A 14,348-nucleotide genomic window follows, 5' to 3' on the forward strand; every position below is an offset into this window, starting at 1 on the left:
GGGGCTGCGGGTCGGGAGTGAGGGGCACTGGCAGGGCTGGGGGGAGCGCAGGGCTGGGCTGGCAGGGGTTGCAGGTCATGGGTGAGGGGCACTGGCAGAGCTGGGTGGGACCCCAGGGCTGGGTGAGCAGGGGGCTGCGGGTCGGGGTTGACAGGCATTGGCCAGCCCAGCGCAGCCCCTGTCCTCATTCCCCCCCACCCCCCTGCATGTCTTCCAGGTGGCGTCGTACTTTGGTCACACGGTGGCTGTTGCTGATGTAAATGGCGATGGGTAAGGAGGAGGTTGGCACTGGCTTGGCAGCTGGGGCACTGTCCCCAACCACAGCCTGGGGAGGCGGCGAGGCCCCTTCACTCAGGCCTCCCATCCTGGGCACTGGCAGGGCAAGGGAGAGCCGGGCTCGCGCTGGGCGGTGCCGGGGCTGCTGGGCTCCATCACCTCCAGGAGCCTCCATGCTCCGCTTTACCCGTGCCCGTGACACAGCCCTGTGGGGCCAGAGCCCTCTTCAGCGCCAAGGGCCGGGGGGCACGGCTAAGAGCTCCAGGGTCCCCTCTGCCCAGGCCCCGCTGACGTGCTGGGTGTGGATTGTGCAGCTGGTGAATCCATGGGGCAGTCACGGTGCCCTGAGGAGGGGGCTGGGTCCCTGCAGATGCTGCTCCTCCTCCTGGGCCTGTGCTCTGGGCTCCCCAGCCAGCCTGGTTTGTCTCCCCTCATCCCCCCACGTTGGCTTCTGCTGCCATCTGGTGCCCACCAGCCTGCACTGCGGCTGGCAGAGCCTGGTGCCAGGCAAGCAGGGGCAGGGGACAGGAGTGGGGCAAAGCTGAGCCGAGGGGGGAACCCCAGCCCCCAGCACAAGGCCCGTCTCAGCCCGGGGGGAGCCTGGGCCCTGAGGGGACTGGGGACGGACAGACGGACGGACAGAACTCAGGGCGTGTCCATGTCCAGGAGCATCAGCCACGGGGCACCGACTAGTGTTAGCCGCAATGGCCCATTGTGTCCCTCCTGCAGGGGATGCTACGCCAGGGGGGGCGGGGGCTGCTCCCATCCCAGCTGGCTCCCTCCCCCCCGTGGGATCATCCTTTCGTTCCGTCGGCCCCCGCAGTCTGACGGGGACGGGAGCCCAGACGAGCCGGGCGCCTCCCTCTGCCATCTGCCCCCTTTGCCACCAGGAAGGACGACATCTTGGTGGGAGCGCCGCTCTACATGGAGCACCGCTCCGACCGCAAGCTCTATGAGGTGGGGTGCATCTACCTGTACCTGCAGCGCCGGGGCCCCCACCCCTACAGACACCCCTGGCAGACCATGACCGGCACCGAGGTCTACGGCCGCTTCGGCACAGCCATCGCTCCTGCGGGGGACCTGGACCAGGACGGCTACGTCGGTAACTCCCCGCGTGTCAGTCTGCTAGTGCTCAGGGCAGGGGGCTTTGGGTTGGCTCAGAGACCCCCCCCCCCACTGGCTGGGTCTGGGGCAGGGCACCTGGGAGGTGGGGGAGTGACCCACAGCCTCCGCGGGACAGTCACTGGAAGGCTGGGAGGCAGCCCTGGGATGGCCGAGCCCCAGGTCTCAAAGTGCTCGTGGGGCGGAAGAGCTCTGAGTCCTGCTGTATAGCTGGGGAAACTGAGGCAAAGCGACGAATCGCTCATAGCCCCACAAAGTAGCAGAGCCAGGAACAGTCCTGACGCTCAGTCCCCCGCTCCCCCCAGCTCTAACCACTAGTCCCAACTCCTCTCCCAGAGCCAGGGATAGAACCCTGGCATCCTGGCTCCCAGCCCCCACTCTGACCCCTAGACACGACCCTCCGAGCTCTGGGTCCCCTTCTAGTCAGTGTGTAATGTCTGGGGCCCGGTCACTGCCTCAGTGGGTGGGATCCTGCCCCTGGAGATGAGGAGCGACTGGTGCCTGAGGCTCAGCTGCTCTGGCCGGGGCCCTGCTGTCCTGTCCCCTCAGACGTGGCGGTGGGGGCTCCGTTCGCCGGGAGCGGCCGTGTGCTCATCTTCAGAGGGTACAGCGAGGGGCTCCGCACGCCGGCCTCGCAGGTCCTGGAGAGCCCCTTCCCCGGCCATGCCGCCTTCGGCTTCTCCGTGCGCGGCGCCACCGACATCGACGCCAACGGGTACCCAGGTACGGCCACCCTCAGAGCCACCCCCGGCCCGCCAGGGTCACAGGCCTGGAGCTGGGCAGGGCCCGTGGCCCAGACCCTTCGGGGAGAGAGATGAGTGTGTGGGGAAGAGGGCTCGACCTCCACCTCCTCCCTGGACCCCCTTCCTGTGCCGGGCACTGCCCCCGGCCCTCTGCGCCCTCCCTCCCGTGCCGGCAGCTGCTTCCCCTCCCGTGCCGGCTGCTGCCCCCTGGGCCCCCCCTCCCGTGCCAGGCACTGCCGTCTCTGCCCCTCTCCCATGCCAGGCACTTCCCCCCTGCCCCATGGGTCCCCCCTCCCGTGCCGGCCGCTGCCCCCTGGGCTCCCCTCCCATGTCGGCCACTGCCTGCTCCTCCTAGGTCACCCCATGCTGGGTGCTGTCCCCTGAGAAATGCTGAACACTCTTCCCTAGCAGGGTGCGGCTCTCTGGGCCCTCTAGGCGGGTGCCCCCCTGGCTGGCTGGAGCCCTGGCTCCCTGCCCTGGCTCCTGCTGGCAGCTTTGCCACACAGCTGAGCTGCAGGATCCTGTGCCCGCACCGTGAAGCCCGGTGTGACCCTTGACTTGTGCCCCCAGATGTGCTGGTTGGGGCGTTCGGCGCCAGCAAGGTGGCTGTGTACAGGTGAGTGCCCGGGGCTGGCTGGGCAGGGGGTGGGTGAGTGCCCAGGGGCCCTGGTCCTGGGTGCTTCCCTGTGCACATGAGCTGCACCTAGCGCCAGCAGCACTGAAGTCAGTAGGGGCTGCTGCCCTCAAGACACCAGGATCGGGGCCCGAAGCCCCGGTTGGGTCTGGGAGGGGTCAATAGCGTGGTGCCCAGCACAGACTCTGCCCTGGCACCAAGCAGCAGCCCCCCATTGTATAACACCTCCCCCAGTGCCTGGGTTCCCAGCTGTGGGGGAGGTGGCTGGCACATACCCAGCCCCTCCTCCCTGCCTGCCGCCCTTGCCCTGGGGATAACAGCCTGCTGCTGCTGCTGCCTGCCCGCGGAGCTTCTCCGACTGGTCAGGCTTCAGGCCCTGGGGTTGTTGCTGCTCACGGCTGGGCTGGGCCCAGCTCTGACCCCAGGCGTCCCTCTTGCTTACCCCAGGGATGGCGTTGCCCCTTCCCTGCCTGCTGGCCCTGATATTACAGAGCCAGCGCCATTCCCCTGGGTTTGACTGGCTTGATGGTGCCCACAGAGCCCAGCCCGTGGTGGTGGCCAGTAGCCAGCTGTTAGTGCCAGATGTGCTGAACCCTGAGGAGAAGACCTGCACTGCCCACAGGACCCTTGTCAGCTGGTGAGCAAAGGGACATGGGGGGGCCGTGTTCTGGGTGGGCGCAGGGCTGGACTGGGGAGAGCTGAGGGACCAGGAACTGCTGTCTCCTTCCCCTGTGCCTTTCCCCCCACAAATGCGGGGCAAAGCCCTCACCAGCCTGTGTCGTTCCTCCACAGCTTCCCCATCCAGCTGTGCGTGGGCATCAAGGGGAAGAGCCTCCCGGAGAGAATAAGTGAGTGCCAGTGGCGGGGGGCAGCATGGCCAGGAGTCAGAGAGCGGTGGGGCTGGGGCCAGGAGGGCAGGGTGGGCAGGGGCCAGGGAGTGGCATGGCCAGAAACCAGGGGGGCGGCAGGGCTGGGCACCAGGGGGATAGCATGGCCAGGGGGTGGTGGGGCTGGGGGCCAGGGGGGAGCATGGTCAGGAGTGAGGTGGCAGCAGGGCTGGGGGCCAGGGGGCGGTATAGCCAGGAAGCCGTTATGACGGGTTCAGTCACAGAGATCCCATTGGGACTGTCATGTGACGTGCTGAAATTACCTCTGAGCCCATTTTCCCTGCCAGCTCGGGACTCCAGAACTTTGTCTTGTTGAGCCACACACACCAGCCTGCTGCGAGCCAGACCCAGGGTCTGGTCCATGCCCCCAAAGCTGCAGACTTTAACCAAAAACTGCTCTGCAGGTTACTTGTCTCCAGCACCCAGACACCCAGTTCCCAATGGGATCCAAACCCCAAATAAATCCGTTTTATTCTGTACAGGGTAAACTCATAAATTGTCCACCCTCTATAACACTGATAGAGAGATATGCACAGCTGTTTGCTCCCCCAGGTATGAATCACTTACTCTCGGTTTATTAATAAGCAAAAGTAAGTCACCAAGCAAAATAAAGCAAAAACACACAAGTCTACACCTAGGTGAAGCTAGGGCCCAAAGGCCTGGGCAGAGCTCTCCCTATGCCAATTGTAGACTTGTGTGGTTTTGCTTTATTTTGCTTGGTGACTTACTTTGTTCGGTCTGTTATTACTTGAAACCACTTAAATCCTACTTTTTATACTTAATAAAATCACTTTTGCTTATTAATAAACCGAGAGTAAGTGATTCATACCTGGGGGAGCAAACAGCTGTGCATATCTCTCTATCAGTGTTATAGAGGGTGGACAATTTAAGAAACTGAGTACGGGTAAATCTCACCCTCAGAGATGTTCCAAGCTTCTTTCACAGACTAGACTTCCTCCTAGTCTGGGCCCAATCCTTTCCCCTGGTACAGTCCTTGTTAGTTCCAGCAGACATCTCAGGTGGTAAGCAGGGGTTTTCTCATGACTGGCAGCCCCCTTTGTCCTGTCCACCCCCTTTATAGCTTTGGCACAAGGCTGGAATCTTTTGTCTCTATGGGTCCCCACCCCTCCTAATGAAAATGTACCAGATTTAAGATGGATTTTATTATCAGGTGACATGGTCACATGTCATTGTAAGACCCCTAGTCTCCATTCCCCATGGTCTGGCCCACACACACAGGAAGGCGTGAAGGTAAATAAACCATTTACAATCAGTTGTCCTAGTCAATGGGAGCCATCAAGATTCTAAACCACCATTAATGGCCCACACTTTGCATAGTTACAATAGGACCTCAGAGTAATACTTCATATTTCTAGCTTCAGATACAAGACTGATCATGCATACAAATAGGAGGAATATATTCAGTAGTTTATAACCTTTGTAATGATACCTTACAAGAGGCCTTTTGCATGAAACATATTCCAGTTACATCATATTCACACTCATAAGCATATTTCCATAAAACATGGAGTGCAATGTCACAGCAGTATAGCCAGGAGGCCGGCGGGGCTGGGGGCCAGCGTGTGCACCGGGGATGGTGGCATGGGTTGGTGTGGGCACTGCAGATTGCAGTGAGGGGGCAGCATGGGTACCAGAGCCAGGGGGCCAGAGCCAGGGACGGTGGCGTGGGTGCCAGGGCTGTGTGACCCAGAGGGCAGCATGGGCACTGGGGCTGGGAGCTTGGTGACGAGGGGCACTGCAGCCTCCCCTCCCCTGCTGACCCTCTGCTCCCCAGGGCTGGCCGCCGACCTGCAGCTGGACCGGCTGAAGCCCAAGTCGGGGCGAAGGGTCTGGGAGCTGCAGACACACCAGGCGGGCCAGAGACTGGAGCTGCAGCTATCGAGGGAGGCGCCATTCACCTGCCAGAATCTCACAGCCTACCTGCGGGTACGGGGGGCTCAGGGCGGGGGCTGCTCCATAGTCAGGGTCCCTGCGGACACCCCAGAGTGGCTCCTGGCTGATCCACTTCTCAGGGCCACACCCCAGATCTTACACAACCCCCCTTTAGGTGCCAGCCCCCGGTCCCGCTCGGCCTTGGCCACTGAGCCCCTGGGCCCAGCCTCCTGCAGCCCCGAGTTGTGCCCGCGGGTCCGGCTGAGCCGGGCTCCTGGCAGCGACGTGGCTGCGACTTGGGGCCAGCGCGCCCCAGCTGGGGGTTATGGGCCCATCAGGGTGATTGGTCACCTAGGCCCAGCCCGGGACGCCCCAGGGCCGGGGCACAGAGCTGGGGTTTAAGCCTTGGCTGGGTGGGTCGTCCCAGAGCACGGCACCAGCAGTGACCCCTTGGTGGGCTCCAGCTCTGACCTGCACACCCGGCCCCTACAGCCCCAGCCCCAGCCCGGGCTCTGCCCCATGGCCTGCCGAGAGACTCCGGGCAGGCACCCCTGGCGCGGGCACTGGCGTTCTGACCCCCATGCGGATCCGGGTCAGTTTCAGCCAGCTCCTTAGCGACTCTTCGCTCCAGCTGGGTGGGGTGACGCCCCCTACGTCTGTCTGCTCTGAGAGCATCATACGCCTGCTCCCCCCAGGCACCCCGCAGCCTACAGGGGAAACCGAGGCACGTGTCGGGGGGGACAGAAATATTACCAAAAATTCCCATTTGGTCACGTCTCTGTCCCATGGGCTCAGGCTGGGCCAGGGCAGCCACCCTTGGTCCTAGCGGGAAGAGTTCACAGTGTGCCCGGGCTGAGACCTGCGCGGGGGGGAGGGCACCGGCACCCAGCCCTGCCTCATCACTCTCCTCTCCCCTCCACCCCAGGACGAGGCTGATTTCAAGGACAAGCTGAGCCCCATCGTCGTGAGCCTGGCACTGACCCTGGCAGCTGGGCCGGGCACCGAGGAGCTGGGACTGGTGCTCTACGGGCAGACGGTGGTTCAGGAGCAGGTGTGCCAGCCCAATGCCCCCTGACTATCCCAGCCCTCGGCTCCCCCCATGTTCCCGACCTGCAGCCCCTGCTGTCCCCTCCAGGAGCTCCCCCCACAGCTCTGCTGGTGCCCCTCAACCTTTACCCGCAGCCCCCAGAAATCCCAGCCCTGGGCTTCCCCCGCCCCACAGATCTGCCAGTGCCCCTCAATCCCAGCCTGCAGCCCCTACCATCCCAGCCCCGGGCTCCCCCTCACCCCACAGATCTGCCAGTGCCCCATAACCATGACCCACAGACCTCTGCCCCCAGCTCTGCTGGTGTCCCTCAGTCCCGCCCTGCCCTCAGCCTTTCCTCTCCCTGCTGGGCTCTCTGGGGCAGAGCGGTGCCAGGGCTGGTGCCCCATGGCGTCACTGGCTGTGAGGCTGAAGAACTGCTCTTGCTTTGTGTTCTGCTTGGCCCCAGACAAGAATCGTGCTGGACTGCGGCGAGGACAACGTCTGCATCCCAAAGCTGCGGCTTGCCGCCCACACGTAAGCACAACTTGGGCTGAAGCCAGGTCCATCCTCAGGCCGCTGGGCTGGGGGTCAGGAAGGAATTTCTTTCCCTGGTGTGCTGCAGCATTCGGTGCATGGGGGGATTCGGCTGGCACTGTCTGCTGGTGCTGGCAGGACACGGGACTGATGGACTGAGCTGACCTGCCAATCCCTAGGGCTCGCAAGGGCTTGTTCCCCATTGGCTGTGGTCCACTTTCAGACAGCTTCCCCAGCCGACACACAGTGTAGGCGGCTCCTATTGGCCAAGCCCTGGATTCCTCTGGGTCGGGCCAGGGCTCAGGCTCCTTCCCTCCATCTCTCAGGCCCGTGGCCCAGCTGTTCATCGGGGCCGAGAACGTGGTTCACATCCTGGCCGACGCCACCAACGCGGGCGAAGGCGCCTTCGAGGCCGAGCTGCGGCTGCAGCTGCCACGCGACGTCCACTATCAGAAAGCCACCAGCAATGTCCAGGTACGGGTGGGACCGGACCGGCTCCCAGAAGGCACTGTGGTGCTGGCACCTTTCCCCTGCTGCAGGGTAAAGGGGTCCCCTCCCCCAGCAGGTGGAAGGGGGCCACCCCAGAGCTCTCCATGGGGCCCCAGGTGACACCCTACTGCAGTTGCAGTCACAGTCCCTCTGTGGTCTCCATCGCTCTGCCATTGTATCGTCTGCCCTGTGCCGTCAACGGGGTTTGAACCCTGGACCTACAGCCTTGACCTCTGCCCCGGGGTCACTCCCTTAGCTGGCTGCAGTGGGAGGTTGTTATCCTGCAGTGAATGCTGGTTCAGAGCGGGTCTGGGATGGGGAGCTCCCATGCATGTGTCCGGCCCCCGTCCAGCCCCCACCTCCCCCCACAGTGAAAGTCCTCCGCTTCCTGCCCCCAGCCTCTCCCCGCTGCCCCCATGGTAACCTCCTGCCTCTGTACCCCGGCCGTAGGGGCTGGAGAAGCTGATCTGTAACCTCAAGAAGGAGAACGAGACAGGTGTGGTGATCTGCGAGCTGGGGAACCCCATGAAGAGCGGGACCAAGGTAGGGGCCTTTCCTCCCCCCCATGCGCCCCCTCCAGGCTGCCCTTCCCTTGGGTGACGGGCCCCTGGCAGGACATGGCCGCGCTCACCAGCTCCTGGGCGCTTCGCGCTGTCCGTTGGTGATGGAGGTACCCCAGTACGGTGGTGCCCGGAGCTGGGAAGGGGCTTTGCCCGGGCCCCCCCCCCAGCCAAGGAGCCCTGCCCATGCCCTCTGGCCGGGCAGACACCAGCTCCCCTCTCCCCACAGATCGCTCTGGATGTGGCACTCAGCATCAGTAACCTGGAGGACGCCGGCGACACCATCGAGTTCCAGCTGCAGCTGTGGAGGTGATGGAGGTGCCCCCTCCCCCCTGTAGCGGCCTGTCGAGTGCCTGGCTCCCTGAGCCACCCCTGGGCCCTGCTGGCCGGCCTGGGAAGCTCCTTTCAGCCCACCCATCGGTCACTCTGGGGCAGAGCCTGGGCAGGGGCCCCAGCTCCCGCCCCACTGCTGGCCTGCCCCAGCCCAGAGCAGTGGCGAAGGCCTAGGGCGCGGCTGGCCCTGTCTGTGGATCTCAAAGCGCTTTGGGAACGTTACCGAATTAGCCTTCCCGGGAACTGGCAGCCCCAGGTTGCACAGGAGTGGAAGCAGGAATGGGACCCAGGAGTCCTGGGGCCCAGTTCCCTGCTCTAGCCACTAGCCCATGTTCCCTCCCAGGCCAGGAATAGGCTCCAGGAGTCCCTGTCCCCTGCTGTAGCCCCTCGCGCCAGTCGCCTCTGCCCGGCTCTGTCCCACCAGGGCCCCGCCGGGCGCTGCGGCTGACCTGGCTTTTCCCCTTTGACCGCAGCAAGAATAGCCGCAGCCCCCACAGCAACGTGGAGCGGGTGCAGATCCCCATCAAGGTCGCCGCGCTGCTGGACCTGCGAGGGTGAGGGGGCTGTGAGCACGGGGGATGGGCAGAGCGGGTCTGGCGCCCTTGGGGGGTTCCCTGGCACGGTTGGGATCCAGAGTGGGGTGGGGTCGGGCAGTGGCCATGGCTGGTACTGGCTCAGTGCCCAGTCGCACCGCTCAATGCCACCTCGTGCCCTCTGACTGCACCTCTGGCAGGGCGGGGTTAGCGCCACGTGGCCTCCCTCTGTGGGGCGCAGCAGCTCTGCTCCGCGAGCCCTGCAGAGCCTGGGGCCAGCCCGACCCTGCAGCTGACCCCGCGCTCGAAAGTGGGAACCCTCAGCCTGCCCACCTTGGCTCCCACAGGAATTCGCTGCCAGCCACCGTGGTGCTGCCAGTGGCAGGCTGGGAACTGGCGGAGGGCAGCCGCCGGCTGGAGGACCACGGGCCCAGGGTGGAGCACGTCTATCAGGTATGGCCCCACAGCGCAGGGGGCCACAGGGCGGGCTTGGCCTCCTTCCCTCACCCGGAGCCGGGCAAGGGGCCCCCTAGTCCTGCTCTCCCCCCCCCCAGATGTTTCACAGCAAGGCCCTCTGCCATGGCTCGGGGGGAATTCTGTCCCTCCCCAGCTGGTGCCTGGTGTCGCTTGGGAGCACTGCGGGGTGGAGGGCCCTGCGCCGGGCTCCTCTGGCTGGGAGGCTCTCCAAGCACCCGTCCTGGGTTGGCACAGGGAGCCTGGGGGCTGCACCAGGCAGCGGGCGCCGGGGAAGCGCATGCATGGCCCTGGGGAGCTGATGGCAAGGCTGGGCCTGGGCAGCGGGGCCCTGGCACCCCTGTGCCCCACCGCGCCAGCCCGGAATGGGGCTGATCAAACGGGTCAGCACAGCTCCCGGAGACCACGTATCAGCCTCCTGCACACATACACCCCCACACATGCGCTGGTACGCGCCCACCTGGGCACCCCCCTGCACACGCGCTGGTACGCTCCCACCTGAGCACCCCCCTGCACACACGCTGGTACACGCACATCTGTGTACCCCCTGCACACACGCTGGTACAGTCACACACACACACACAGGTACACATCCACACACACATGTAGCCCCATGCACACCCACTGTACACTGACACGTGTGGATCCCCACGCATGTGCACTGGTACACACACCTGTGGATGCTGGTACACTTCCCTCCCCCCCCCACCCCCTTGCACACATGCTGGTACACCTACACATGCTAGTGCACCCACACATGCTCCGGTAGACCCACACCCATACACGCTGGTACACAAACACATGTACACCCACACATGTGCATGCACCTGCACTGGTACGTACACACGCAGGTACACCCCCACACATGCGCTCTGTTCCATACTGCCCTCACATGCTCCATTCGGCACTGCCAGTACTGGGGAGGTGGCCCGGGCGTGCCCCCTCTCCCTGGCTGTCTTGTTGCAAGCCGCCCTCCCCTCCATCACCTGTATGTCCTGTTCTCCCCCCCTCCCCCAGCACTTATTTACAGTGTCACGTCCCAGCCCCATCAGGCTTTTCCCAAGCCTCAGCGTCCTCCTAGGCTCAGGTGTGGGGGGGAGGGAGGAGTCACCTCGCTGGGGCCCTGGGCTTCCAGACCCCCCCCTTCCTCCTCCGGGTTAACAGCCCCCAGCTGATAAGCTGGCTCCCCTTGCTAGCGGGTTGTTTATCACCCGACCCTGCATCGTTCTCTATGTCCTATTGCCTCGATATAATCCATGGGACGCCCACCCCTGGAACTCGGCGTGCAGATGTGCTCGCCCCATCTCGGAAACAAATCTTGGAATTAGACAAGGTTCAGAAGAGGGCAACGGAAACACTTAGGGGTCTGGAACAGCGATTACATGTAGCCCCCCAGCGGGAGCCTGAGACTCGCTGCCAGGGCTGGTTTACAGTGTAGACGCCCCCTAACTCCTGTTAGAGAACCAGGAGGCAACCCCCCAACTCCTGTCTCCCACCTTCCTCCCGATGCCTCCCTCCAGCGTGGCGCCCCCCCCCCCCACCCAGCATTACTCCCCTCTCCTCCCCTCCCATCCCCAAGCTGCACAACCAGGGCCCTGGCACCGTGAGCCGAGCAGAGCTGCGGGTGGAGTTCCCGAACCAGTTCCAGGGCGACTTCTTGCTGTACATGATGGAGGTCAACACAGAGGGGAGGATCAACTGCTCCAGCCCCACAGGACTCAACCCTCTGGGGGTAGGAGCGGGGATCTGCTGCACCGGCAGGGGGGTGGGGGGGCTGCTACCAGGCCATGGGTCCCGGGCTCTGCCAGCTCCAGCACTAGCAGAAAGGCCCCTCGTCGCCATCCCAGCTCTGCTGCCAGGCACCTGTCCCTCCATGAGCCAGAGTGGACGGGAGCTGGGGGCAGCGCAGGCTGCATGGGGCCCAAGGGAGGGGGTGACGGGTGAGATGGAACATGTGGTCCGAGTGCACCTGCCAGGCTCTGATGTGGGAGCTTCCCAGGTGCCAGCAGGCAAAGCGGCTCCGGTCCCGCTATCCCAGCCAGCTGCCAGCCTGTGGGGCTGCGCTGTCCACGTGCAGTTGTGCTGGGAGCAGAGCCAGCCCAGCCCCACCAAGCCGCAGGGTGGGAGCCCTGAGAGGAGCCGGTCGGAGGTTTCCGAGGAAGCAGCGTTTGGTTGGAAAATACTGATTTGTTGGAGGCTGCATTTCCCCGGAAAGCGGTCAGTCGGGAGTCCAGGCTTGCAAGGTCTGCAGCTCTAGGGGAGCCCTGGGGTCCCCAGCCCTGGGGCAGGCCGCGTGGCAGCTGCTGACAGGAATAGATGGCCATAAGTCTTGTTAACTCACCACTGAACAGCAGCTGTGATCCTTTCCCGTCAGTTTCAGTCCTGGGCTGCAGGGCCCTGGGAGCAGAGTCTGGCTTGGAAACTCAGGGTTGGTGTTTTCTAAGCAAACTCGTTTGCAATTTCCAGTTTGAAGGAAATTTCCAAATATCAAAACTCCCCAAGAACTGGTTCCACTGGGCAGCGTCTGAGGGGTCTGCCCAGGCTGCCGGGGGTGCTGGGCTGGTGTGGAGGGGCTGAGGGGGACTGGTTTGGTACGGAGGCTGGTCCATAGGGCCTATCTCTGTGGCACTGGGATGTGGACATGAGGCCGTGTCCCCTCTCATTCCAGTTGGAGGGCCAGAAACCAACGGCCTCCCCTGGCCACAACATGAGCTACCAGCTGGTCCACAGGCGGGAGCGACGGGAGGCGGACAAGGCCGAGGCAGGCCCAGCCACTCTCAGGGAGCCCACCCTGGTGGTAAGGAGAAGGGGGGGGGGGTGTCTGCCAGGAGACCCTGCCCCAGCGGGTGCTGGCCAGGCCCAGTGCTGTGCAGAGACAATCTGGGGGGGAGTAGAGAGCCCCTGGTGAGGGGAAGGCAGTGCCCCCAGGGGTGTGGCTTCCTGGGCTTTAGCCTCCCTGTTATACACACAGGGTGGCTGCAAAGGGGGGTGGGGAGGGATCCCCCCACTAGGGGGGGCTCTAGGTCAGATAGCAGTTTAGGGCCTGCAGCCAGAGCATGACTGGGAGACCAGGCAGACTCTGTGGGCAGCATGGACTACGCTGTCAAGGGAGACAGCTCTGTGTCTGGTCCCCGAGCGGCCACACACCCGAAGGCCAGCTCCCACGCTGGGCCGGCATCTTCCATCCCTCCCGCCCTGCCCCCCCATCTGCTCTGGAGCTGGGTGGTTCTGGTGGGACCCAACTGAGAGTGCCAATTCAGGACAAATTGCTTCAAACAGGGCAGTTACAGCCCAAGGCAAACCAAACCAGCCAGAGAGGACTGTGGTTTTACCCCACTGGCTAACCACAAGTCACACAAGCAATTCCCTTAGATACAGTACTCCAGTTTCCCAGTATCACCACCAGTGCCACTCACTACGTGGGTGAATGGTTATGAAAACCAATACCCCAGTAAAAGAAAAAAGGTTCTCTCCATCCCAAAGGACCAAGCCCCAGACCCAGGTCAATATACAAGTTAGATCTTACCCACGAATCATGCTGTTGCCAATCCTTTAGAATCTAAAGGTTTATTCATAAAAAGAAAAAAATCTAGATGAGAGCTAGAATTGGTTAAATGGAATCAATTACACACAGTAACGGCAAAGTTCTTGGTTCAGGCTTGTAGCAGTGATGGAATAAACTGCAGATTCAAATCAAGTCTCTGGAACATCCCCAGCTGGGATGGCTCATTCAGTCCTTTGTTCAAAGCTTCAGTTTGTAGCAAAGTCCCTCCAGAGGTATGAAGCAGGATTGAAGACAAGATGGAGATGAGGCATCAGCCTTTTATAGTCTCTTCCAGGTGTAAGGACACCTCTTTGTTCTTACTGTGGAAAATTACAGCAAAATGGAGTTTGGAGTCACATGGGCAAGTCACATGTCCATGCATGACTCAGTGCTTTACAGGCGGCAGCCATTGACCACATGCTATCTTGAATGTCCCCAGGAAGACTTCTTATGTGGATTGGAGTCTCCCAAGGTCTATTGTCAGTTAAGTGTTTCTTGATTGGGCACTTAACTTGAAAATTCCTTTCTCAGGAAGCTGACCAAATGCTTTACTTCAGAATCAAAACACATTGATATACAAGTACATAGTCAATATTCATAACTTCAACTACAAAAATGATGCATGAATACAGACAGCATAATCATAATCAGCAAACCATAACCTGTCCACAGACACCTTATACGACAACCTTTGTACAATATTTGGTGCAAATATATAACCGTGGTTGCAACAATGATTTCTACGGTCCCAGGTTATGTCAGTAACGTCACATGGGGACAAATCAACCCCTACCCCCAGGCTCTGGATCCAAACTCTGCAGGTGTCGCAGGGGTGCAGGGGGTGGGGGCGCAGGGCTTACTCGCTCTGTCTTGTGGCAGAACTGCAGCAGCCAACCCTGTGTGGCCGTGCTGTGCAAGGTGGAGATGCTGGAGAGGGACCAGCGGGCCATGGTGACTGTCCACTCCGTCCTGTGGATGCAGAGCGTCAGGAAGGTGGGATGCGGCCGGTCAGAATTTTCCCAGCCACTCGCCCGTTTGCTGACGTGACAGGTTTTGTTGACCCTGGTGCAGATTTGACCAGGCCAAGGCGAGAGTCCCTTGGAAACCCGCTGGTATTCCCAGGTCCACACCTCCGCGCAGGGAGCCCTCCAGCCCCCAGAGCACTGGATGATGCCCGGCCTCTCAGGGCTGGCAGGCTCCTCTCAGGAGCTCTAGGGAAAGCCCGGGAGGCCGGCTGGCCCCTGGCCAGGGCCGGCTCTAGGCACCAGCAAAACAAGCTGGTGCTTGGGGCGGCACATT

At 62.4% G+C, this 14,348-nt stretch overlaps 1 protein-coding gene across 1 annotated transcript in view; it reads left to right on the top strand.

Annotated features, from left to right (window-relative positions):
• The window catches only part of ITGA2B (integrin subunit alpha 2b), a 34,455-nt gene extending 20,359 nt beyond the window's left edge, over positions 1-14,096 (top strand). The window contains exons 10-26 of the mRNA XM_029913147.1: positions 218-270; positions 1,167-1,378; positions 1,948-2,121; positions 2,712-2,757; positions 3,314-3,412; positions 3,568-3,623; positions 5,458-5,609; positions 6,481-6,606; positions 7,049-7,116; positions 7,443-7,590; positions 8,056-8,148; positions 8,395-8,474; positions 8,972-9,052; positions 9,379-9,484; positions 11,085-11,237; positions 12,174-12,302; positions 13,929-14,096. Of these exons, the coding sequence (XP_029769007.1) occupies positions 218-270; positions 1,167-1,378; positions 1,948-2,121; positions 2,712-2,757; positions 3,314-3,412; positions 3,568-3,623; positions 5,458-5,609; positions 6,481-6,606; positions 7,049-7,116; positions 7,443-7,590; positions 8,056-8,148; positions 8,395-8,474; positions 8,972-9,052; positions 9,379-9,484; positions 11,085-11,237; positions 12,174-12,302; positions 13,929-14,096 (1,944 nt within the window). The remainder of the gene's footprint in view (positions 1-217; positions 271-1,166; positions 1,379-1,947; positions 2,122-2,711; positions 2,758-3,313; positions 3,413-3,567; positions 3,624-5,457; positions 5,610-6,480; positions 6,607-7,048; positions 7,117-7,442; positions 7,591-8,055; positions 8,149-8,394; positions 8,475-8,971; positions 9,053-9,378; positions 9,485-11,084; positions 11,238-12,173; positions 12,303-13,928) is intronic.
• The last annotated feature ends 252 nt before the right edge of the window (positions 14,097-14,348 follow it).

This window comes from Terrapene carolina, unplaced genomic scaffold (genome assembly GCF_002925995.2).
Source record: "Terrapene carolina triunguis isolate 2854851 unplaced genomic scaffold, T_m_triunguis-2.0 Scaffold495, whole genome shotgun sequence".
NCBI lineage: Eukaryota > Metazoa > Chordata > Testudines > Emydidae > Terrapene > Terrapene triunguis.